Genomic DNA, 23,867 nt, shown 5'->3' on the forward strand with positions numbered 1-23,867 from the left:
CTTCACCAATCCTACATCCGATAGAGGGCTAATATCCAATATATACAAAGAACTCAAGAAATTATCCTTTAGACAACCTAATAACCCTATTAAAAATGGGGTACAGAGCTAAACAAAGAATTCTCAACTGAGGAAACTCAAATGGTCAAAAAGCACCTAAAGAAATGTTGAACATCCTTAGTCATCAGGGAAATGCAAATCAAAACAGCCCTGAGATTCCACCTCACATCATTCAGAATGGCTAAGATCAAAAACTCAGATGACAGTGGATGCTGGCGAGGATGTGAAGAAAAAGGAATAATCCTCCATTGTTGATGGGTTTTCTATCTTATTTTTTCTGTACTTTATTTCATAGTGCTGTTCTACAGTTTGAGAGAATCTTGTTTTAAGAAATAAAATAAAATAAAAGGACCTGTAGTGGGGATTGTTGATAGATCTTTGCAAGCATTGGTAGTAAAGTCTTGTTGTGCTGTTTAGGTTATGAAATTCCCTAGACTCACAGACTGTGGAGGGAAGTGACAGAAGTACACCAGATCACAATTCAACTGAGGCTGTTTTATGGCAGTTAGATTGGAGGATCAGGTGGTGGTCTTGTCATTGACTGGATCCTTGGACCCTGAGATGCATTTACTGGTTTACTATGCAGCCTGTGACAACCACATCTCCTAATCATCTCCTCAACCATGTTGAGGTGTGCCCAGCTACAAACAGTTTCAGATTCTTCCTGAGGCATCCTCTGAGAAGATGGAGACAGGATGAAAACTGCTAGCTTAGTGAAGCTGCTTGGGAAACAGTGTAGAAGCTGAGGATGAAGAACAAGAGTACAGGTGTGGTGACACTCACCTTTAATCCCAGGTGGAGTTCAAGGCCAGCCTGGTCTACATGAGTTCCAGATCAGGCAAGACTACATAGTCTTAAAGAAAAAGGATGTGAAGAAATGTGTGAGTAGTGGCAGTTCTCCCTGATGCGTGGTGTCTTTCCTTGTTCAAGAGAGTGGCATTTTATTCTGTGTCTTCCAAGGTTTACCTCTTCTCTCCTCTTTCTTTTTTAAAATAAAATGTCTTTAAAAACTATTTTCATTGTTCCTACTGTAATAATTTTGATTTCTTTTCTTCCCTCTAGCACCAGCAGACATTTTTGAATCAGCTGAGAGAAATTACTGGGATTAATGATGCCCAGATACTCCAACAAGCCCTGAAGGTATGGCCTTTAGTTATAGCTTAAATTTGTGGTGTATTTTTGTCCCTCTTGCATACTGTATTAGTATGATATGATATTAGTAAAGATATAAATATCATATAGTAAAACCATATGATATTAGTAGAGCCAGAGGAAAGCAATCTTGTATAAAGCGAGAGCCTCATTTTGTGTGTTGTAATTGTAAAGAATAAATTTCATACTGCCTTGGAGTGATGTGTAATCCCTCTATATCAGATACTTTTCTTGCAGAATAGTAGGGCACAATTTCAGTGTTAATGAATAATGCTGTTCAACCATGTTTTAGTATATGAATTGGGCTCAGTGTGTGGGTTAGAATCCAACGAGAAGAAGGAACACAGATCGAAGAATCGGCAGAGTCCAAAGCTTACATCTTTTTTTCTTCTGAGACTGAGAAATATATATTGCTTTCAGCTATCATGTTACTCATGATAATTTCATTTAGGCAGTTAGAGCATAAGGATAGTCCACCTCAAATCTCAGTAGCATGTGCAAAAACGCCAATGTGTCATTTTGATTGTATCCTAGATACACTCTCATTTCCTTATGGAGCTGCTGAGATGAGTCAAATCCCATGACTGGTACACTGGGAGAAGGATCAAGCCAATGAAGTATATTCTTGAAATAGAACTGTATTTTGAGCTCATTTGTATGGAACATTTTTATCACCGTAGTCACATGCAGAGAGCCGAGCCTTTGTAACTTATCCATGAGAAAAATGTTAAAATGGTCCCTGATTCTGAGCTATAGGGCTTTAATTTCCAGAGATAATTTACTTTTTAAAAAGTTTTTGATGGTTATAACAAATATCATCAATGAAAGCAATAACGAGCATTTCAGTTCTTCTTGTGGGTTTGTTCATTTATTCTTATATTTACAAGAGATAAATACTGCTATTCCCTACTTTGAAGATGAGGAAACCAAAATGTTAAGTAACCCACCCAAATCACACATTGGTGTATGGAAGAGCTGGAATGGAAGCTGCAGCAACCATCGGCAGGTGCCTGAATAAGAAGGCTGTGTCTGCCGCTTTGCTGGGAGCGTTGGTTTGTCCTGTTTGCCAGAAAGATGCTCATGAGCCGGGGTTGCTGAAGGTGTTGATGCAGAGCTGTGCTTGCTGTCGTTAGGGGAAGCAGAGTGCATATTTCTGATAAATATGTGACTAACCCATTCCAAGTCTATTTTCAGAAAATGTCTTTCCCAGGAGATCACAGAAGATGAGGGTGTAGCCCATCACTTTGCTATTGTACATTTGGAGGAAACCCCCTCCCTGTTTTAAATTTGAGAAATATAGATCAATTAAGTCTTGTCCACATTCCTTTAGTATAAGTGGATTTTCTTCACAAACTTTCATTTCAAGTTTGGTGGTGGAGTAAATAGGACACTTAAACCCTAACTGATGGCCTTTCTGATTTCTCAAGGGGTTTAGTAATGTGTTGATTCTTCGATCAACATACAAAGAAGTCCCATGTGTTGGGAACCACAGTTTCTGACTTCATCATCATAATTGAAAATGCCATTAGCTACTTTCTTTAACCCCATGGCCAAATATTTGACAAAAGTAACTTTGGATAGCTGGAGAGGTGGCTCGTGGGAAGAGCACTGGCTGCCCTTGTACAGGACTACATTTTGGGTCTGAACACAGCTTTGGCTTACTCTAGCTCTGTTGGATCACATCCTCTCTTCTGGCCTCTGTAGGTACCGCACTCCTGTGCACATAAACACACATACATAGACACACACACACAGGGACTGCACTCCTGTGCACATAAACACACATACATAGACACACACACACACAGGGACAGCACTCCTGTGCACATAAACACACATACATAGACACACACACAGGGACTACACTCCTGTGCACATAAACACACATACATAGACACACACACACAGGGACTGCACTCCTGTGCACATAAACACACATACATAGACACACACACACAGGGACTGCACTCCTGTGCACATAAACACACATACATAGACACACACACACAGGGACTGCACTCCTGTGCACATAAACAGACATACATAGACACACACACACAGGGACTGCACTCCTGTGCACATAAACACACATACATAGACACACACACACAGGGACTGCACTCCTGTGCACATAAACACACATACATAGACACACACACACAGGGACTGCACTCCTGTGCACATAAACACACATACATAGACACACACACACAGGGACTGCACTCCTGTGCACATAAACACACATACATAGACACACACACACACACACAGGGACAGCACTCCTGTGCACATAAACACACATACATAGACACACACACAGGGACTACACTCCTGTGCACATAAACACACATACATAGACACACACACACAGGGACTGCACTCCTGTGCACATAAACACACATACATAGACACACACACACAGGGACTGCACTCCTGTGCACATAAACACACATACATAGACACACACACAGGGACTACACTCCTGTGCACATAAACACTCATACATAGACACACACACAGGGACTGCACTTCTGTGCACATAAACACACATACATAGACACACACACACAGGGACTGCACTCCTGTGCACATAAACACACATACATAGACACCCACACAGGGACTACACTCCTGTGCACATAAACACACATACATAGACACACACACACAGGGACTGCTCTCCTGTACACATAAACACACATACATAGATATACACACACATACACATAGCTTTCAAAAAGTCACAGAATAAAGGAAAGATTTGTTTTGGCTCACAGTTTAAGAGTACTATCTCATGGATGGGGAGTCACAGTGGCAGGAGCTTGAGGGTGCCTGCTCACATTTTAGCAAGGAGAGATAAGAGACCCTCACCGTCCACACTTCACTGTGCTCACACAGCCTCACTCTTGAGAAAGTCACACAGCCTTGCCAATGTTACCATCAGCTGGGTACCAATTTTCAAACCCAGGAGCCTGTGAATTACATTTTAGATCCAAACCATAACAAAAATCTATACAGGCTAAATAGGCACCAGGTTGTGAAATTCCTGCTGTGTTTGGGGTTTCATTTATATGAAGGAGGGCACTCAGCAGATTTCTTGACACACAGTAAATGCTTCAGCAGTGTTAGCTGCCATCACTGCACTTCCTTATATGAGTAGTGCACTTACCTAACAGTGGCCTATTGTAAACGTGGATCTTGGATGAGTGAGTCACTTAGGAGTCTCATAATGCACATGAAGGAGTCACACTTCAAAGCCACTGTTGCCTTCTCACCACCCTCTTCTCAACTTCCTGCTAGCATGAGTCTGGGGAAGGAGTTCTGTCTTGATCCCAGAATCATGTCTTATCTTTAACAGGTTAGAAATGATTTATCAGACTTTGCTCCTATAGTTTTCTTTCTTTCTTTCTTTTTTTTTTTTTTTTGGTTTTTTGAGACAGGGTTTCTCTGTGTAGCCCGGGCTGTCCTGGAACTCACTCTGTAGACCAGGCTGGCCTCGAACTCAGAAATCCGCCTGCCTCTGCCTCCCAAGTGCTGGGATTAAAGGCGTGCGCCACCACTGCCCGGCTAGTTTTCTTTATTAATACATAGCCAGCACAAGCTTTTTAACGTGGACATCTTGTCCAAAGTGCTCTACTGACTTTTTTTTCTCAAACTCTGAGGTCTTCTACTTTCTGGCTTCTGATACGGAGATGGCTTGATTCGTATCTGAGTTCATTGTGCTGTCTCAGGTAGCTGTCTTGAGATAGTATTACATTTTACCTATCATTAGTCCCTTAGAGAATCTAAAGATAAGACTGAGCCACCCTCCTCTCATTGCTGTTTCGAAATCTAAATGAACTTTTGCGTATCATGGTTAGATGCGCTTTTGGTGAGCACTGGTATGAGTGTGTGTGCTCCTGTGCTTGTGTGCACATGTGCATAGTTACTGTCTTGATGGCAGTGAGTATTTTTGCCTAGAGGTTCTCCCTGCCTCTCCATACTGTCAAGTTCTAATACATCTCATGACCTAAGAATCCTTGGCATTTTGCTTCAGTTGTTTTCCTAGCTGTGCATCCAGGATCCGTGTTAAAGAAGCTGTATTTTAACTAGTCACTTTTCACTCTTACGGAACCCTCCCTTTGGGGGTGCAGAATCTAGATTACTCATTTGTTTCAGATTGGATGCTCATGATAGGATTTTTCTAAATGGATAAGAAAGTAATAAAAAAGAAAGAAAATTGGCAATTGATTATATCACTGTATTAGAAGTCTTAATAATGAATGTCAAATAATGAATATTATTTTAAGAAATGTATTATAGTTTATGGGTAGTGAATTTTTACTGTTTAGTTAGAGTTGTATTAAAATATTTTCAGATCAAAGTGAATTTTTGCTACAAAAAATCACGTGAATTTATGGATAAGATTATGTAATTTTGTGTGATTATATACCATTACTCCAAATTCATTGCATGTTTCTTTCTTGATATTTGAAGGATAGTAATGGAAACTTGGAATTAGCAGTAGCCTTCCTCACTGCAAAGAATGCCAAGACACCGCCGCAGGAGGAGACTGGCTATTACCAGACAGCACTTCCAGGCAACGACAGGTACATCAGTGTTGGGAGCCAAGCAGATGCAAGTAAGTTTTTCTTCTTAATGTTTTATAGACATGAGCTAAACTTTTCTTTGTTGATTATGTGTTAGTTTTACTCATTAAGTTAGGTGAAGCACAACTATAACAATAAATGAATATAAGTTTTTATTAGTGTCAATTTTTTCTAGGTTAAAGACTAATAATTTTATTTAAGTTACATATTGTTTTATGAGTATCTCATGCAGTGAAATATAAAAGAACTGTGTGAATCATATTCACAAGAAGTATAGAATTTTAAAAGGGCAGTTATTTGTGTTTGTCAATTTTCAGTAGAAGCTGAGTATTGCGTTGAGAGTATAAGTTTATACGTGTAGTGTATTATATATAAAGCATTCCTCCTGCACTACATATTGAAAATAAAGATTTGAAGAAGCGGACGGGCGGTGGCGCAGCGGGCACGGGGCCCTCTGCGCTCTCTCTCTACCCGCGCTCTACCCGCGCGTTCGAATCCCGCTCTGTCCTATTTGTCTCCTCCCACGTCTCATGGGAAAAAAAAAAGTTTTAGCTGGGTGGTGGTGGCGCACGCCTTTAATCCCAGCACTTGGGAGGCAGAGGCAGGCGGATTTCTGAGTTCGAGGCCAGCCTGGTCTACAGAGTGAGTTCCAGGACAGCCAGGGCTACACAGAGAAACCCAAACCCTGTCTCGAAAAACCAAAAAAAAAAAAAAAGATTTGAAGAGAAGCTTATTATTATGTAATCAAAATCCTCCACTATTCAAAATGAAAAGACACAGTCAAATCTTGAGAGAGTTGTTGGGAGACACCATCCTCTCTCATGTGCACCTTCAGTGCAGAACATGAAAGATTCACCCTTTCACTTACACACTTAAGATACACGAGAGACTCTGCCCAAGGCTCTAGATTCTTCTCATCATGTGAATATTGTCGTGTAGCACCCAGAGTTTCCAGTATAGACTCATATCCCACATGCCTTGGTGTTGTTCAATAACTGTAGTACAGGTGCTATTGTGAAAGTATGTGCTTGGCCATGGATTTATTCTTAAACTCTCTAAAGTCCAAAGCTGGTGTATATAAAATGTAGGCATTTAATTTTATGTGTTCTAGATTTGAGACATGAGATCACTACCATGTCTGAGGAGCATTTCTGGTTTCCCTCTGGGGCTGTAATAATTAGGAACGCAGCTGGGGAGCCCATTTCCCATTTCCTTTCCATGCAGCTAACAAGTGATAGGAGGCATGCTGCTTGCACGAGGGAGCCCCTCTTGGTTAGTCAAGTTCAGAACAGACTGAGGCTTTGCCCCAACTTCGTCTCTGGCCTCCGCTTCTCTCTGTTTCTTCCCCTTCCTTTACACTCTGACAATAATACAACCGGAGTTGAAGTTCCCACCACCCACACCCAGTGCTACTTTCTCTCTTAGTGTGCTCTTGCTCTTCTTCCACTCAGGAAGCATCTTCAACCTTTCTCTATATACGTTATTTCCATCTTAAGAGTTCAGCTGCTCGAGAAAGTTTTCCCTGTCCTCTTGCTTGGAGCAAGTGTGTTTCCTGCATCCTGTGTGCTCTAAGCACTGCCACTTGGAAATCATTTGGATGAACAGTGGTGCTACTAAAGTTTAGATAGAAAAATCTCAAGACTAAGAAAAAAGAATAAACTTAAGAAACTTATCACTGTTAGATGAGACGGAGAGGAGGAGAGAAGGTAGGGTTCTACGTACAGGAAGGCTGTGTGTTTGTGACTAACATCCAGTTCTATGGGGCCAAAAGGAGCTAATTACTTTTGTTTTTTTTTTTTTTTTTTTTTTTTTTTTTTTTTTTTAACTGAAACCAATAGTTAGAGATGCAAACTGGCAAATAGTCCAGTTTTGTGCTGTAATTGGGGAGGTAAGATTTTTAGAAGGACACTTGTGTGTTCTTGCTGTTAATGAGACATCTATGAAACGAAGATCAGTGGACAAAGGGGCAAAACTGGAATTGTGAGGCTGCCATGATGGAAGGCTTGCTTGCTGTGCAAAAGGAGAAAATACCATGGAAGCCAAGTGTAATACCCTTTCAAGCCTTTTGGCAAGAGCCAGCGAGAGTTCTGTGGGACACCAATGGTGACTTGCATTCACTCCCTTAGAGAGAGCACAGCACACATCCAGAAGGCTGATGTCTGCTGATAACCACCCCCTCCACGTCTTATTTATAGCCCTAGAAAAATATTCCGTGACTTTACTTATGACTTGGACTAAAAGGTAGGTGATTGAAGTTTCTGGTTGCACCTCAGCTGGTTGTCATTTTGAATGCCTGGTTTGCACTGTGGTTTCATTCTGAAATGCACCGTGTTAAGCTGCCAGTTCACTGGGTAGTGTGTCCATTGCATAGACTTGTGATCACTGAGACACAGACCTGTTGAAATTTAATGGCATGCTTGCAAAATGACCCTGTTGGTCACACTTTAATGTCATTACTTTTAATAGTAATAATTGTTTGTATTCTGTTTTGTAAACTTATTGGAAGCATAGCTCGTCTTAGAAAATAGTCTTGATTCAGTGAATTTAGTGAGATTGTGAACTAAGTAAAGAGATACAAAGGTTTGACTGTGAAGTTATTGCTGAGAAATGGTGCGTGTGTGTGCGTGTGTGTGTGTGTGCGTGCATGCATGTGTGTGTGTGTGTGTGTGTGCCTGCTTTCAGTTTTTATGGATTGGAAGCTTATGCATGGAAGGAAAAATGCAAGACTGGAAATTGTTTCAAATGAGGGCCTAAGCACAGACTTCTCTGAGCGAGGAATTTCCCAGGCATTGATGTGGACCGAACGCCCTCACTCTTCAGCATGTTCCTAATTTTATTTGCAGTACATCGCCATTTGAAACCCTCCCGTGGTTTGTTTCAAATATGGCAGTTTTATTTTCAGTAAATCACTACTTTCTCCCTTCTCTTTAGCCAAAGCTTGAGGGTAAATGAAGTCGTTTTTCCAGCCTACTGGCCTCAGTACTGACAAAAAATTTCTTTTCTCTGTATTGAAGACTCATATGTTCAATGTATATGCTACTGTCTTGATGTCAGTGCAAATATAACTGTTTGTGCCTGAGTGTCTCTTTTAGAGAAAAAGAAGCCATAATGCTTTCTAGCAATCCACTTGGAGCTACTATTACATTTTTAGTTATGCGTCTTTTGACAGTCAAAGGCAATTAGAAGTTATGTTACTTGATATTAAGAACATTTATATTTGAGCCTGTTTCTGTAATATTGAAGAATTACTTACCTTTTTAATGCTTTCAATAGTGGACCCATCTCATATTTTTAGTTTTTTCCTTTTATTTCTGAGAGAAAAAGTTACAATTGCAAGGAAACTTGTACTCTGAAAGTCAGAGTTGCTGAACTGGCTACCCTTTGGTAGCATTTGCTATTGTAATCTAAAACTGTGGTGTATTCTAGGAAAAAGGCTCAGATTATTTGCAGTATAATTAGCAAAACCTCTAGACTTTTTCATAACTTGTTTAATCCTGATCCACGTTAGCGTGCACATTTTCAAAGGAATGGCTCCTGCTTCTAGCTTATATTGGGAATGAAAGTCAATGAGAGCATGACAGTGTCATCTACTGCTGCAGAGTATACTGCACAAGTATGGGGGTTTGAATTTGAAATCCCCAAATCCACATGCAAAGCTTGTATAATTCCAGTGCCACTGAAGGGAGAGACAGGAGGATCACTGGTCCTTGTTGGCTTCTAGCCTAGATCAAAGTTTAATGATAGACCCTGTCTCAGGGACTACGCTGGGATGTAGTTGGGGAGTATGCCTGACACGTGCCTCTGAACCTCTGCACACACATCAACCCCTACCATATATACAACTAAGTTAGACTAAATTGCAATGCATGGTATTGGCTATTGTAATTGTATTTAAGAGTCAAAAGAGTAACTGTGCTGGTTTTGGGTCTTGGTACACACACTGTCTTAGCCATGACTTATACAAAGGGTTTTGCCCAGTTTGAAATTGAATAGTAATACTTTCATACCACAACTATTAAATTGTTTTAAGCTTTTTAAAAACAGGACCAAACAGTATATGTCTATCAGAGCAAGATGCACCACAGTTGAGCAAACAAAATACGGATCGAAAGATAAGAGGGATGTGGGTAGGAAATCAGTAGTAGAAAGGAATAAAGCTTTACTTACCTTTAGAGAAACTGACATAATGCATTGACTCAGGTTCTGATTATGTACTAGACTCTTCAAACATCTGAATTGCTGTAGCTGTCCTCCCTCTTTGTATTCAGAATGAAAAAGACCCGGAGGTCCCACCCGAGGACTCAGTAACTGTTGCCTGCTTGGTCAAGGCTGTTTATAGCCTGGATGATGGAGGGAGCAGAGTTTCTGTTCTCACTTCCAGGGATACTTATCTTTTCCCATTCCTAAACAAGAAATCAATTCAGTGGAAGTTACAACTCTGTCTAGAAATTTCAATTGCCTGAAACTATGTTGGCTATTCACCAACAGCCAAAGTTAGAGATAGATTAGGATGATATGAAGATGTGTAGCTGATTAGATCCACGAGGGTGCTTACAGCCGGTTAGGTATATTCTAGCACATTTGGACTGGCGTGGCCTGGGTAACTTTCTAAATTCCATGCATTCTCTTTCAAGTGCAGCTTCTGCTTTCTATGCTGGCACTGTACTCAAGCGCCAAGTCTGCTTCTGCTCTGAAATTCTCCTTAGTCATAGGAAACGGCGGCAGCCATGGCTCTCACTGTCTTGTAATTGTTGACTGACAGGGAATATTAACTTCAGGTTCTTCACCATCCAAATTGAGAGACATGGAAAATTGATGAGATATTTTTTCATTAATTTGTTTATTTACTTTACACCCCAACGGCAGCCCCTTCCTCCTGACCCCCCTTGCACAGCTCCTTCCCCATTCCCCTTTTGACTCCCCAAATCATTTAATTTCTTTTCTTTACAGATGCTACCATTATGCATTTAACTTTTTAAAAGTCAGACATGTGTTTGGAACAGCTAAGGCTGTTCAGTATAGTTTCCAGGAGTGAAAATTAAGTTTAAATAATGTAGAAATTTAGAATGTCTCATAATATTGTGAAAAGTCCTGTTCACACAGTACAGTTTTAGAGACCGTGTGTTCAGCAGTCAGAATAGTAGGGCTGTTATGTGAAAGTTAATAAATCAAAGTAGGGAAGAACTGGAGAGTGTATACCTTTTTAAATGGAAGTATTTTATAAATGTATTACCTTGCTGCCCTTCTTGTAGAAAATGGGAATGTTATTGTCACTGCACATAGCCCACTTTTTAAATTCTGTTTTATTTTTGGGTTTTAAATTTCATGTGGTTTTGGTACATACATACTGTTATCCAGTACTTTTAGAGACCTTTGTAAGCCATAGAAATATACAGTGTCTGCTTATGGAGGGTAGTGAAGAAGAATAATGCCAGCTCTCAGAAGTTCACAAAGAACAGAATTGCTGGGCCAGGATGGCGACATGGGTGTGGCTGCGCTTGGGACCAGGAATTGCTATTTTAGGTTCTGTCCTTAGAGAAGGCTTCTTGGGTGAAGTGACATTTGAACAGAGACCTGAGGGAGGTGAGGAAGGGAGTCACAGGGCTGTGTGAGGAAAATGAATCCCAGCTCAGCCTGGGACAAGATTGTGTTTGGCTCATGGAATGAACAGTGACAATAGGCTGCTGAAACTGGACTTGGGAGGATCAGAGGTGCCCTGACTTCTCTCATCTGTGTTCTTACACACCTTTCTTTCTTAGAGTGTTCCTGTGCAATGCACAGTTCTGGTTTTCATTCCAACTTGTTACTTCAACTCCCCTAAATCCATTGCTCCTTCTTCCCTCTCAGTACTGGGGACTAAACCCCGGGGTCTTAGCACATGTGAGGCAGCCTTCTAACACCCTTTGTATCACTCAGGTCTCTAGTTCCTGTTCAGCGTCTTCTCTCTCAACTCTCTACATGGAGGCTAAGAGTCTTTATTGGTGACAATTATAAAATTCATTTATCAAACAAAATACAACATTCCCCTGGACTTAACTTCATGTAGATAAAGAAATAATGAAAACGTTCATTTTATCTTTTCAAACTTAAATCTTTACGTTGTCACCCAACTAGATTTTGGCTTAAATGATGTTCTTGTAAACAAATTCATGGTGAAGTGAATTATTAATCCATGTGTGGACTGAAAGCGTGTGTAAAATTCAATAGGATACATGTATTTGGGACACACAGAAGCGTGTGTGTTTGTGTGTGTGTGTGTTGTGTGTGTAATGTTTATCAAATTCATGGTAATTTCTTACAGAGCAAACATTTATATAGATGAGTATCATGTGCTGTATTTCTGACTTATGAAATTGTTTTAATTTAGACAATCTTAAAAATGTGGGTACCTGCCCCGATGATCATGTAGTCTACTGAAGTGGTATCCAGCTAATAGTACAGGTATCACCCTGTACTATTGTACAGGGTGAGTAGATAGCTAAGGAGTTTGCAGTGTTTTTCTGAAATCTTACCATGGCACACATATAAGCACATAATGCACTGGTAGTTGGATGAATTTTTTTTTTTTTTTTTTTTTTTTTAACCAAGGCTATTAATTTTAAACTTAATTCTGCCTATTACTAATTGTTTATAGCCAAATTAATTCTGAGCTCTTTTTTTCTAAACATATGGAAAATGCTAGTTTTCATTGAACAACTGCTAGCTCTAGCATTTAATGTACGTGTTCTACTAATTCCTGAAAAGGAAATTCAGTGAAGTACAAGACTGAATTTCTCAGCTGGTCTTTAGTATATGCCAGAGTTCAAAAGAAGTAGGCTTTAATGCCAGTGAAGGAGTAGGCATGGTTGCAAGAGCAAGAAGGCGAAAAGCATAGGCTTCCTTCACCCATGTCCTTTCTATAGGCCACAGTAGAAGGTGCAGCCCAGATTAAAGATGACTCTTCCTATCTCAAAGATTATAAGTCGATCTTCCAACATTAAATGATTTAATTAAGGAAAAAAATCCTCACAGGTGTCCCCAGCCACTTTGGTTTTAATTCATTCTAGATATAGTCGTTGGTAACCCAAAATAGCCAACACAAAAGGAAAATTAACAATTCATGAATTATAGGGAAAAAGTTATATTTTACTTACTAATTTCTTATTAAATAAAATGATACTTAAAATATAAATAATTTGGCATGTGCTTAGGTCATAAAATTCTTTTATTATGACCACATTGTTTGGAAATCCTGGGAGAAGACAAGCAGCTTTATGGAGAGTAATGGGAACACCATGAAGAATATTGTAATTACAGTGGCTTTACAAATGAGAACTTTTCCTTTGCTGGAAGAAAATGTTTCGGTCAGGGACTGATAGTATCTGATCTCAGCTAACCCTTTCCATCATTAAAATGTTCTGTTGCCTAATACCAGGAGAGGCAGGCTCCAGTTCCCGTCTGGTTTACAGTTGTTCCTATTTGTCCAACTCCTGTGGGACTAGAGATGTGGAGAGAGAGAAGGGTAGCAGAAACCATTGAGCATGGTTCTGGTCTCTCAGGCAGCTTTAGCCTTTGACACCAGTGGAAGGAACAAATGTCTTTTGTTTGTGATGTGGTCAGGGCAAGGAAGAAATGTGCATGTGTGCAGACAAGAATGAGAAAGCAGGGCACACTGGGCTGGGCCACAGTGTGGAGGCAAGGGTGTCCATCCATGTCCTGGCCTCGTCACAGAGGTGACTGTCACACAGGGCACTGCACTACATCTTCAGACTGCACTTGTTCTTTTCTCAACTCAGTTGTAAAAGCCAGATTACAAAAGCCGCTATCCTATCCAGCCAAAAATATTAGAGGACATGTTTGTATTTAATAAGGAGGCACATTTTTGATCTCAGGACTCCTATAAACTCATAAATTTATGATGCACTTCGAAGTGCTTTTGTTGATATAGAATTTTTCTGAGTTAGAACTTAAAATTCAGAGAAGCTTAGAAAATTAATTTTTACGAAAATAGCAACCTATTGTGTTTATATAAACACTTTGTGTAAAGTATATTTCTGAAACAAATTAGCAAAAGGGTACATGCTTTCCTCTGCTGCAAGTGTCTTGCATGTATGGTGTTGGAGAAGAGCTGGGATCTCAGACCTGTGTTTGAGGGACTGCATTCTGCTGGAGGAAGCTGACTTGGTTCTTTATGTAAAGAAAGTGTGGCTTTATACAGATGTTCATTTGTAAAAAGAAAGAGGAGGGTTTTAGCTGATTATTTAAATAGTAACATATTCTGTTACTACCCCAAAACTTGGTGATTCTTAATTTCTGAAGGGTGAGTTGTGGTATGAATCCAGTCACACTGGTGTCTGTGCTAATCATTAATTGCTTTTCCTATGGTACTGTTCTATATTAAAATCTACCACTGCGTTCTTATTTGAATGGATCTCTTACCCATACATGATTCTGAAAGACTGCATTGATAATTGCAGGTCTGTCAATATTATGAAAGAATACTACATTAAAATACCAAGTTGTTAGCAGGTTATGAACTGGCCTTTGCAGAAAAGCCTTTAGATTCTGAGACACTCTCAGGATCATACTAATTGAAACATATTTTTGTTTCAACATTCTGAGCCTGGATGAAAGTTTCTTCTCAGTCATTAACAACAGTTACTCTGCAGTGACTGGTGAAATTGAAGTTTGGGCATTCATACTTTGTAGTATATTATTTGTTCTTTCAACTAAAAAATGGTATGAAGAATACTAAGTTTGCAACTCCAGTCTTGGACAGGCATTCATAGCAGGCTTTGCCATACGTACTTTGTGCATTTTTAGTCATCAACAATTTGAGAACCCTGAAAATTAGGATTCAATGTTTATTAAAATTACCTGTTATAAATCGTAACAGAAACTGATTTTTTAAAAGAATTGTGTTTGTTTATAAGTAATAAAGGGATTCCACATTGGTACTCATGCCTTGATTTGTGCTAAGATGCAATCCTTTGATCCTATTGCTTTTCGTCAGCATTGCAAATATCAACAGCAGCAGATGGATTACGTATCCATATACTGTGATCTCCGTCTTTACCCTCAGGACTCCTCATCTCTTCTTGAAGGTGTCCGTTAGGATGAGTAGATCACACTTGAAGACATGATTGTGGGGAAAGTGGGATGTAAGAAACAAAAGACTTAGACTTGGAGCCCGTGTACCATTCTTACCCTTACAGTCACGGGATCCTCAAACTGTGCCGTCCTTTCTTACGGTTCGCTTTTGTGTTTATTGAACTCCAATTCATAGATCATGAAAGAGTACAAGAATTACTTAGTACTCTTTCTAAGTAGTTTTCTAGTCAGTTAGGTAATTTTATAGAAGGAATTTAATCCAAATGGTCTAAGAACATCTTGCATGCAGTTGAGGGAGGGGTCTTGAGCTCAGTCTTCTGCAGTGACTACAGATCATTGCAGGGCTGACCCTCACAGTGCTTCTAATTCCTCTGCCACACCAAGAAAACAGCCTGTAGGGTGGCTCAGATCAAGGGCATACTTCTTACTTTGGTTTAGTGGATAGAAAGCTAGATGCTTAACCTCCACTTGGCTCCTCCTGGATATTGGAATGCTAAGAGGGTACCAGTTTCACTCTCTGAGTGAGGTTCTTGCAGGTAGACATTGGCTACTGGCGTGCTACTGTAGAATAACGTCTACACGTTCATTAAAGACACTGGACAAACCAGCAGCAATAGGATCATGGCCACCCTGTCACTTCTGCCTTCATAGTCTCCTGTTAGGAATGGTATTGATGTGACTCAAATTTTACTCATAATCTTCTTTGCAAGTGAATATGGGAGGTAGGTTTGTTTGTTTTGTGAGGGAAACACAACAGAAGTGTGAGGGACTAGAATCAATGCACTAACAGATCATGTTCCTAGAGCTTAACTTTCTACTTTTCTGGTTTTTTTCATATTTATTTTCTCTCTGTCATTCTCTGGGTTCTCGCCGTTCTAATCACTGGGATGGCTCTTGTTTTGTGATGCATTTCATACCACCTACATCCACCCCCTTCTTCATTTCTGAGTCTGGACTTTGAAGCTCGAACTTCTTACAGCTCTGTCCTCTTACAGCTCTGCCCTCTTACAGCTCCACCCTTATAGTTCCCCTGTCCATACAGTGCTGCCCTCTTTACAGCCACACTCTCCTTAGCTGTGTCCTGAAGACCGTGTGCTCAGTCCCGTGAAACCTTGTACCTGATGGCATGTGAGATGTCCCTCCATTCCAACTACTGTACCCTGTGACTCTGTACTATAGGTTTGACCTATTTTTCCAGTTGTGATTAAATACTTTGTAGCACTACTTACTGTATTTTATGAGGCTTTATTGTATTATGAGGTTGTTTAAGGAAACTTTTCTATAGCAACTATTTCTAATATTTTAAAAGTTCTCGTGTGCTCCTCTTGGAGAAAAAGTTGTAGGTAACAATAAAACGATTTTTGTAATTGTCAGACTGCAATGATAAAAATTAAGGCAGCCGTCTCCACTTTTTCCGTCTTCTTTTTTCTCATGCAGTATTTTAAACACATTTAAAGTTTAAGGAACATGAATATAAATTGTATCCAAAACATGAAGCCAATTCCGATGACCCCTTCTTTTTCTCATTGGACTAATTCATTTCATTGCTTAAGTTTTAATGACAGCATTCATTATCAGCATTTTCACTGTCAAGGCAATTGACCAGCGCTGCTCACAGAACTGCAGTGAGCATATTTTACTGAAGTTAATAAAAGAAGCAGGTTTTATTCATTGGGTATAGAAGTAGACCTTGTACTGTTCAAGTTCTCTGTTAAGAAATGGGGGAAGTATGTTCATTTACATAAGTCTGTGTAAGTTAAATTCTTGTTTTCAATGAAAAGAACATATGTCCTAAAGTAAGCACATGGTACTGAAGTGTAAAAAACAAAAAGTGACAGCTCCTCACATCTTCCTTCCTTACATCCTTCATTAGAGATAACGACTTTTGACAGGATGGCTTATTCTGACAGACTGTAGAACAAACACATGCACGCACTCGCGCACACTCATACAGACACGCACAGACACACAGACACACACACACACACACACACACACACACACACACACACACTCACACACCCGCACATTCACATGCACATATACTCACTCCTATGCTATTGTTAGTCAGTATAATAAACGCATAAGTCAGAGAGCACCAACCTAAATGTTTGGTAGGTGCTTACTCTGATTTTTATTGATAAGCCATACTCCCAGCAGTCTTTCTGCTTACTTGCTTTTAATAAAGAGATTGCATAGTAAATCAACAAATACCAAGACTTTTCTTTTTTTCACTATTTTTCTAAATTTTACAGAAGAGATTATGAACTTACTGAGAGTACTTAATGTTAGCTGTGTTTGAATTGTTAGAGATATATTCATTCTTACAAAAATAGAGAATTAACTTGTTTCTGGCTTTTAGCCTGCCACGGTTTATTAGGCATAAAAATCTCTGTGATAGGAATTCATTTTTATTTGTTTGGCTGAATTTTGAGAACGATAATTTGCTTTTCAGATGTAATTGATCTCACTGGAGATGACAAAGATGATCTTCAGAGAGCAATTGCTTTGAGTTTGGCAGAGTCAAACAGGGCATTCAGGGAGACTGGCATAACCGATGAAGAGCAAGCCATCAGTAGGTAAGGACGGTTTGTACAAAGCCTATGTGTGTGTTTGAATACTTGTATATTTCAGAAAACAAGATAGATTTTAACTTTAAGATCAATAAGATATACTTTATTCTGAATAAATCATTAACATATGCCTGCATTTCTATGCTTTATGCAATAAAACATCATTTAGTTCTGAAACTTTAATTTATTTTGTGATTGTGAAGCACATAATTTTGTCACAATTTTATTTTTTAAATTTTTTTGTTTTCTTCTGTAATCAGTTGAATCTACTGTCCAGTTCACTTTTAGAAATTTATTATAAGAAATTTATTACAGGAATTGAGTTTTTTTTTTTAATGAGCCAATGGTAAGTGTTTGGACATATGGTATAAAATTATCTTGGGTAGTGATACTTTTAATGCCTTTGTAGGTACATAAGCATGTTCATATGTGCATGTGTGTGGAGACTAAAGACCAGCTCTGAGTGTGTTTTTTTTTTTTTTTTTTTTTTTTAGAAGCTGTCTTTTTGTTTTGAGACAGTCTCTCACTGGGACCTTGGGTTCACCAATGTGATGTGGAAGAGATGTGATAAAAGTTATACTTGCTGAAAATGTAATTAAAAGTGCACATAGACTTTTGTTTATATCAATTTATATTAGCATATGAATATGCAACTATCTAGAATTTTATATCTCAGATTAGCATCGGTAATTCTGTGTTATGTGTTTTCTTGATGTTTTGGTTGTGAGCTGAGATTTTGTCCTGAAAATGACTGACTGCTTATTGGGTTTATGTTTACATTGCCTCTTTACAGATGCATACTGCAAGGGTGTGAGTCTTCTCTCCACTTGTAATCCCTGCTACTTGTTTACATGTTTGTTTCCTTGAAAATTTTGAGACAGGGTCTTATTGTGTATCCAGTGACTTGATATTCTTCTACCTCTACTTATAAATGTGTATATCTGAGTGACAGTGTCTGTCTGTCTGTCTATCTTCTATCTATTTATTGCAGAACTAAGGATGAAAACCATGTCATCAGTCTTGTTAGTGCTTCCTCTTACTAACAAAGCTAAGTTTGCAGCCCATGTCAGTGTTTTCTAACTAAAACAATATAAACTTAAGTGACAAACTGGTTGACTTTGGGATAGTTCTAAGAAAGAGATGAACAGGCAATTTCATCAGAATGTGCTTACAGAAACCTGGATGTCACACATCTTAGATTGACAGCTCCATGTGATCCCTTGATGTAGTCAAGAGACAAACATGGGACATGTGAGTCTTCTGGCAGACTACCATGGCATTCATCTTTATAGCCTGCTGTGTAATAGGGTATGAATACTATAAAATAATGGCATATACTAGCATATTGAAAGTATAAACGTGGCGTTGGAGTTGCTGAGTTCTGTGAGCACAGCTGCTCCAGCTCTGTATAAATGCAGGTTTGTCTATGCTGCATCATCACCAAACATGCCCAGTGTTAGGCTGTAACACAGTGGCTGTAAGGCCACTAGGGCAAAAAAAATTTCATCTTCATTGTACTTTCCTAGCACCACAGTAGCATTTGTAGACTAATCTTCACCACATGTGCATGTGTGCATGTGTGCATGTGTGTGTGTGTGTGTGTGTGTGTTTGTGTGTGTAGCTAAGAATTGTAATTATATTGCTAATCTGATTGAAACTTTGTATTTGAATTTTCTTAGGAACTATACTTCAGTTGACCCATTGGTTAGTGCCACTGTCATGATCTTAATAACGTCCAACTGCTACTTGAGTAGTGTCAGCATCACCTATCATGTCCCTTGAACACATTAGAGTTGTGTAACCAATCCTTAGAGTTCTCCCATTGTATGGTGTTGTTGGTTAGAGGGTTCTTTAATAGTGTAAATCTTTTTGAACACCGTATTTTCATTTCTTAAGAGTTCTTGAAGCCAGCATAGCAGAAAATAAAGCCTGTTTGAAGAGAACACCTATAGAGGTTTGGAGGGATTCTCGAAACCCTTATGACAGAAAAAGACAAGATAAAGCTCCAGTTGGTCTGAAGAACGTCGGCAACACCTGCTGGTTTAGTGCAGTTATTCAGGTAAGAGTGGAGAGATTCAGCTCACAGTCGGTGGGCAGGAGGAGCAATGGGGGTGGGCCGTGATGGTTCTTGTTACATTTTAAGTAGAAACTCAGGTAGGATTTTCATATATGTGGCATAAAGTAGCTTGATTTCAGCATCTCCTAGACCACCTTATCTTTGAAATTCCTGGTGTACCTTTTGTTGTTCTTTGTTTCTTGTTTGTTTTTGTTGTTGTTATTTCCTTTTCTTTGTTTTAGACTGGTTCTTATTATATAGCCCAGACTAGACTAGAATTTATGACCTGCTACCTCAGTTTTTGAGTGCTGGGGTTATAGGTATGAGATATCAATCACACTTGGCTAAATAAAAATTTCATTGTTTTAAAAAAGTTGTTTTTTTTTTTTTTTAATTTAATTTTTAAACAAGATCTTCAGGTATAGCCCAGGCTGGCTTCAGTACTGAGTTTACAGACATATAGCACAATACCTGATATGAAGCTTTCAATAGAATATAAGTTATTTCCTTCCAGTTATGTAAGATTAATTTCTCCTGGTTTCTTGCTGTTAGGAATTGGTGCAGTTTTATTGATTCCCGAAGAGGTAGAAAGAAGATAATTTTGTGGGTATTTCTCTGAAAGTATAGAGAATAATTATAACCAAGGTAGGAAATTAGAGTTACCTTTTTGTGACTCAGATCAGACTTATTCATATATATACTGGAAATAGTCATATTTTTACATGGCTACATGTAATAATGTACATAATTACAAATTGATCCTTTAAAGAGACATTTTGTTTGAGGCTGGTGTTGATGTGTAAATATATCACAGTACATATGTGAGAATGCTAAAAAGAATAAATATTGATAAATCAAGATTAACACATTTTATTTTTGCTTTAGACAATTCTTGTGATATGTTTTGTTAGCTTCTCCAAAATAGGAGATGTTTGTAAATACAGATACCCATTATCTTCTCAACAAGGAATAATTTTTTTGTAATATATTTAGTGTGATCTCTGATTTTTAGTTTTTTATCTAATAATGATAATTGCCCTAATTCTTTAGTTCTATGTGGGTATGAATAATCCAATTTCAAATTTAAATGCATATTCTCTAAATATTTTGTTTAGTTTCATACGTTTCATAGGATAATTAAAATGTTGTTTACTATTCCTAATAAGAACTTAAAAATCATTGGGCATAAGTACCACTTGTTTTTATGCTCAAAAAGACTATTTTGTAGCTTCTTGAGTCTATGTTTTTTATGATTACTTCAGCTTGCACACAGTGTCAGAAGTATTTCACACTGTTCATTTTCTGCTAGCTGGTTTGTGATCTTAACATTTTTTTTTTCTACCAAGTGTAATATAGGTTTCAAGCCCCACCCCCTTCGCTTCTGGCTCATGTGCAGTTTAAGTAGATTTTCTTTGGTTTTCTGGACTTAAGCCTCATTCTCATTATGTTATAACAAATACTGATAAAAAGATAACTCATTACTTTTTTTCTAATACATTAATAGTCTAGGAAACATCTGCTTTGCTACAAATGGGTAGCAATTCTTTGACAGTAGGCTTCATTCTGAATTTTTCATTAATGTACATATCCAAAGCAATAGTTAACATTTACTTGCTACTTTGGAGTCCTGTAGACATTATGAGTTGTTTAGGATAGTCTTTATAGATGGTTCCTCTTCTCTTGTATAGAGTGGTATAGTTTAGAAATTTTGACCAATGAAGAGCAGATGTAAAGCTGTGATCTAACTGCTCCTGAAAGTGTTGGCCTGCTGTCTACACAGCACTGTGTTCCCTAACGCTTCTCCATGGTCAGGCGTTTGTCACTGAGATCTTCAAGAAGAGGAAGTCCTACAAGCAGTATTTATTAGCTAGATAAATGCTGTTCACTTCTGACAATATTCACAGGAAATTCCCATTTGTAGTAATAAATTAACAGAGATAAGGGAACTCCAACTTATATTAATAAGTTCTTTTTCTATTTCAGTTCTTTTTCTATTTAACGTAACAGAGAAACCATCCACCTACCCTAAGTTCACTAGGTGACAAAGCTTGTGTGTGTGTGTGTGTGTATGAAAAAAACATATTGGAAAAAATGTGACTTATTTTTCCTTAATAGAAACTAGTAATTTTATTAATTTTAATTTTTTATTTGAGTCTACTAGTGACTACATCTAATATAGCAAATTTAGCTACTGAAAAAGATTTGATTTGTCTAGAAGAAGCGTAAACACCCCATACAGATAATTTTCCACCTTTAGAAGGCTAGGTTGTCACCAGCTAATAAAAGTGACATTTAGAGAAAACAAATCTTCACACGGTGGCAATTTGTATAGGTAGCAAATGTCACAGGTTCACTCAAAGTTGTATTTTTAACTGTATCTTCAGTGTTCACCATTATTTTAAGGAGCATTTTGTTTTTATGTTTAGTAATTATAATCTTTATTTTTTCTTTTTCTGACACCGGCTTTCTTCTCAGGTGTGAGCTGAGCTGTGAGTACTTACTTACAAATGTAACTTTTCAGTTACAATTGCCTCCACTAGCATTCAAACCTTTTATTGGAATTTACAAAGTTGGCTGGAACTCCTTCTTACTGACATAAATGCTCTGCAAAGTTTCAGTTCCAAAACATCTCAGGGGCAGAGCTCACTCAGCTTGCAGAGTTCTGTGAGACAAGATGAAGGGGAATGTGTCCCCTCTGCAGATTAGCACACAGCAGGGTTCTCAGGGGACAGGCCCTTTAATGTGCTAGGAAAATGAACTTGCCATCTATAAAATATAAATATCTATAAAATGGGAAAAAAAAACCAATTTCTTATATACCCACTCCAAAGGAAGTTCAAAGCACGGTAGTGGGGTTCTCATTGTTCTTTGCAGTGTTCTATCAATTCCTCAAGAGTCGTTCACACTTCTACCTTAAGCTTTATTCATTTCTACAATTCTTGCCCCAAGCATTCTTCCTCTACTCGATTTCTCAAGGCCGCCATCTTGTTATCCCCTTCTTAGAGCATGATATCCCTGAGAATTTTAGTCCTTGCTCTGCACCAGTCTTCCGCTGTGTGTGGAGGGGTCTGTGATGCTTGCTCATGTCTCTTTGATGTTTCACACATCTGGAAGCTCTGTATCCCATATTCCCCTTCCCTGTTTCATTGCCTTACTCTTGCTCAAAAGTAAGGGCTCAAATCCTTTTTATCTGTTCAAACTCTGACTTTAGACATCTTCCTTTCTGCTTAGGTTCTGACCTGAGGCTCTTTTCCTTTCCTCTCTGATTCATACTTCTCTGTCACCCATTTAATCCACAATTGCATGGTGATCCACCTCACCTAAGATGAGGTGCCCTTTCTTCTTTGTCCACTAGCATGCATCAAGCCATGTGTATTCCATAAGTACTTATAAATGTATGAACAAATGAGATAGGCACAATGCTGTGCTCCTGGGGTCCCTTCTTTTCAAGTGTCGCACTCAGAGGAATCATTAGAGTTTCGTAGATAGAGCCATCCTGAGTGGCGTGAAAGATCCCTTCTCAAGGGAACAAAAATAACAAGAATAAAAAATGAATTATTTTATATGTTCATCATATTTAATTAAAAAATCATCACTGGAGGCTGTGGGATGGTGGCTCACATCCTTAATTCTAGCACTCGGGAGGCAGAGGCAGGCAGATCTGTTGTGTTCAAGGCCACTCTCATCTATAATTTCAGTTCAAGGATGGCCAGGGCTCTACAGAGAAAAAAAATCAAAACCAAAGCAAAACAGAAGAACAACAAAACAACAAAAACTATACACAACAACAACACAACTTACCTGGGCATCAGTTGCACAGGGCTTTATCTCAGTACTCAGGAGGTAGAAGCATGTGTATGGATCTCTCTGAATTCAAATCCAGCCTGTCTCAGACCAGCCAGGGCTATACAATAGAACCCACCACAAAACAAAACAAAACAAAACAAAACAAAACAAAACAAACCCAACCAAACAAACAAGGGACAAAAAAAAAAAAAAAAAAAAAAAGAGGAGAGAGGTTTACGTTATCATAGATTCTATTTCGTGTCATAGTTTTTGTTAGAAAGTGATTTTTGCCATTCATCTTCAGCTTTGCAGTTTTTCTATTTGTCTAGCTCCTGGTTTTTTCATTTGTTTTGGTGTTACTGTTCTGTTTTGTTTTTGTTTATGTGTTTTTTAGACAAGTGATGAGCCATGTTTACCAAAATTTATCTACTGAAAAAAATAATTTGTTATCATTGATTTGTGATGCTACTTTTATGCTCTATTAAGTAATCCAATTTATATTTCGTACAAGATAATACATTGTTGCTGCTCCTGTAATTTTATATACTGTATCAAATGTGA

The 23,867-nt window shown here is 38.5% G+C and overlaps 1 protein-coding gene across 2 annotated transcripts in view; it reads left to right on the plus strand.

The window, feature by feature from the left end:
• Usp25 (ubiquitin specific peptidase 25) overlaps positions 1-23,867 on the plus strand; it is a 106,906-nt gene that overhangs the window by 23,273 nt on the left and 59,766 nt on the right. For both annotated transcript variants that reach the window (XM_034515113.2, XM_034515112.2), the window contains exons 2-5: positions 1,123-1,200; positions 5,689-5,833; positions 17,347-17,470; positions 19,361-19,523. In XM_034515113.2, coding sequence (XP_034371004.1) covers positions 1,123-1,200; positions 5,689-5,833; positions 17,347-17,470; positions 19,361-19,523 — 510 coding nt within the window. The remainder of the gene's footprint in view (positions 1-1,122; positions 1,201-5,688; positions 5,834-17,346; positions 17,471-19,360; positions 19,524-23,867) is intronic.

The sequence above is a fragment of the Arvicanthis niloticus genome, chromosome 12 (genome assembly GCF_011762505.2).
Source record: "Arvicanthis niloticus isolate mArvNil1 chromosome 12, mArvNil1.pat.X, whole genome shotgun sequence".
NCBI lineage: Eukaryota > Metazoa > Chordata > Mammalia > Rodentia > Muridae > Arvicanthis > Arvicanthis niloticus.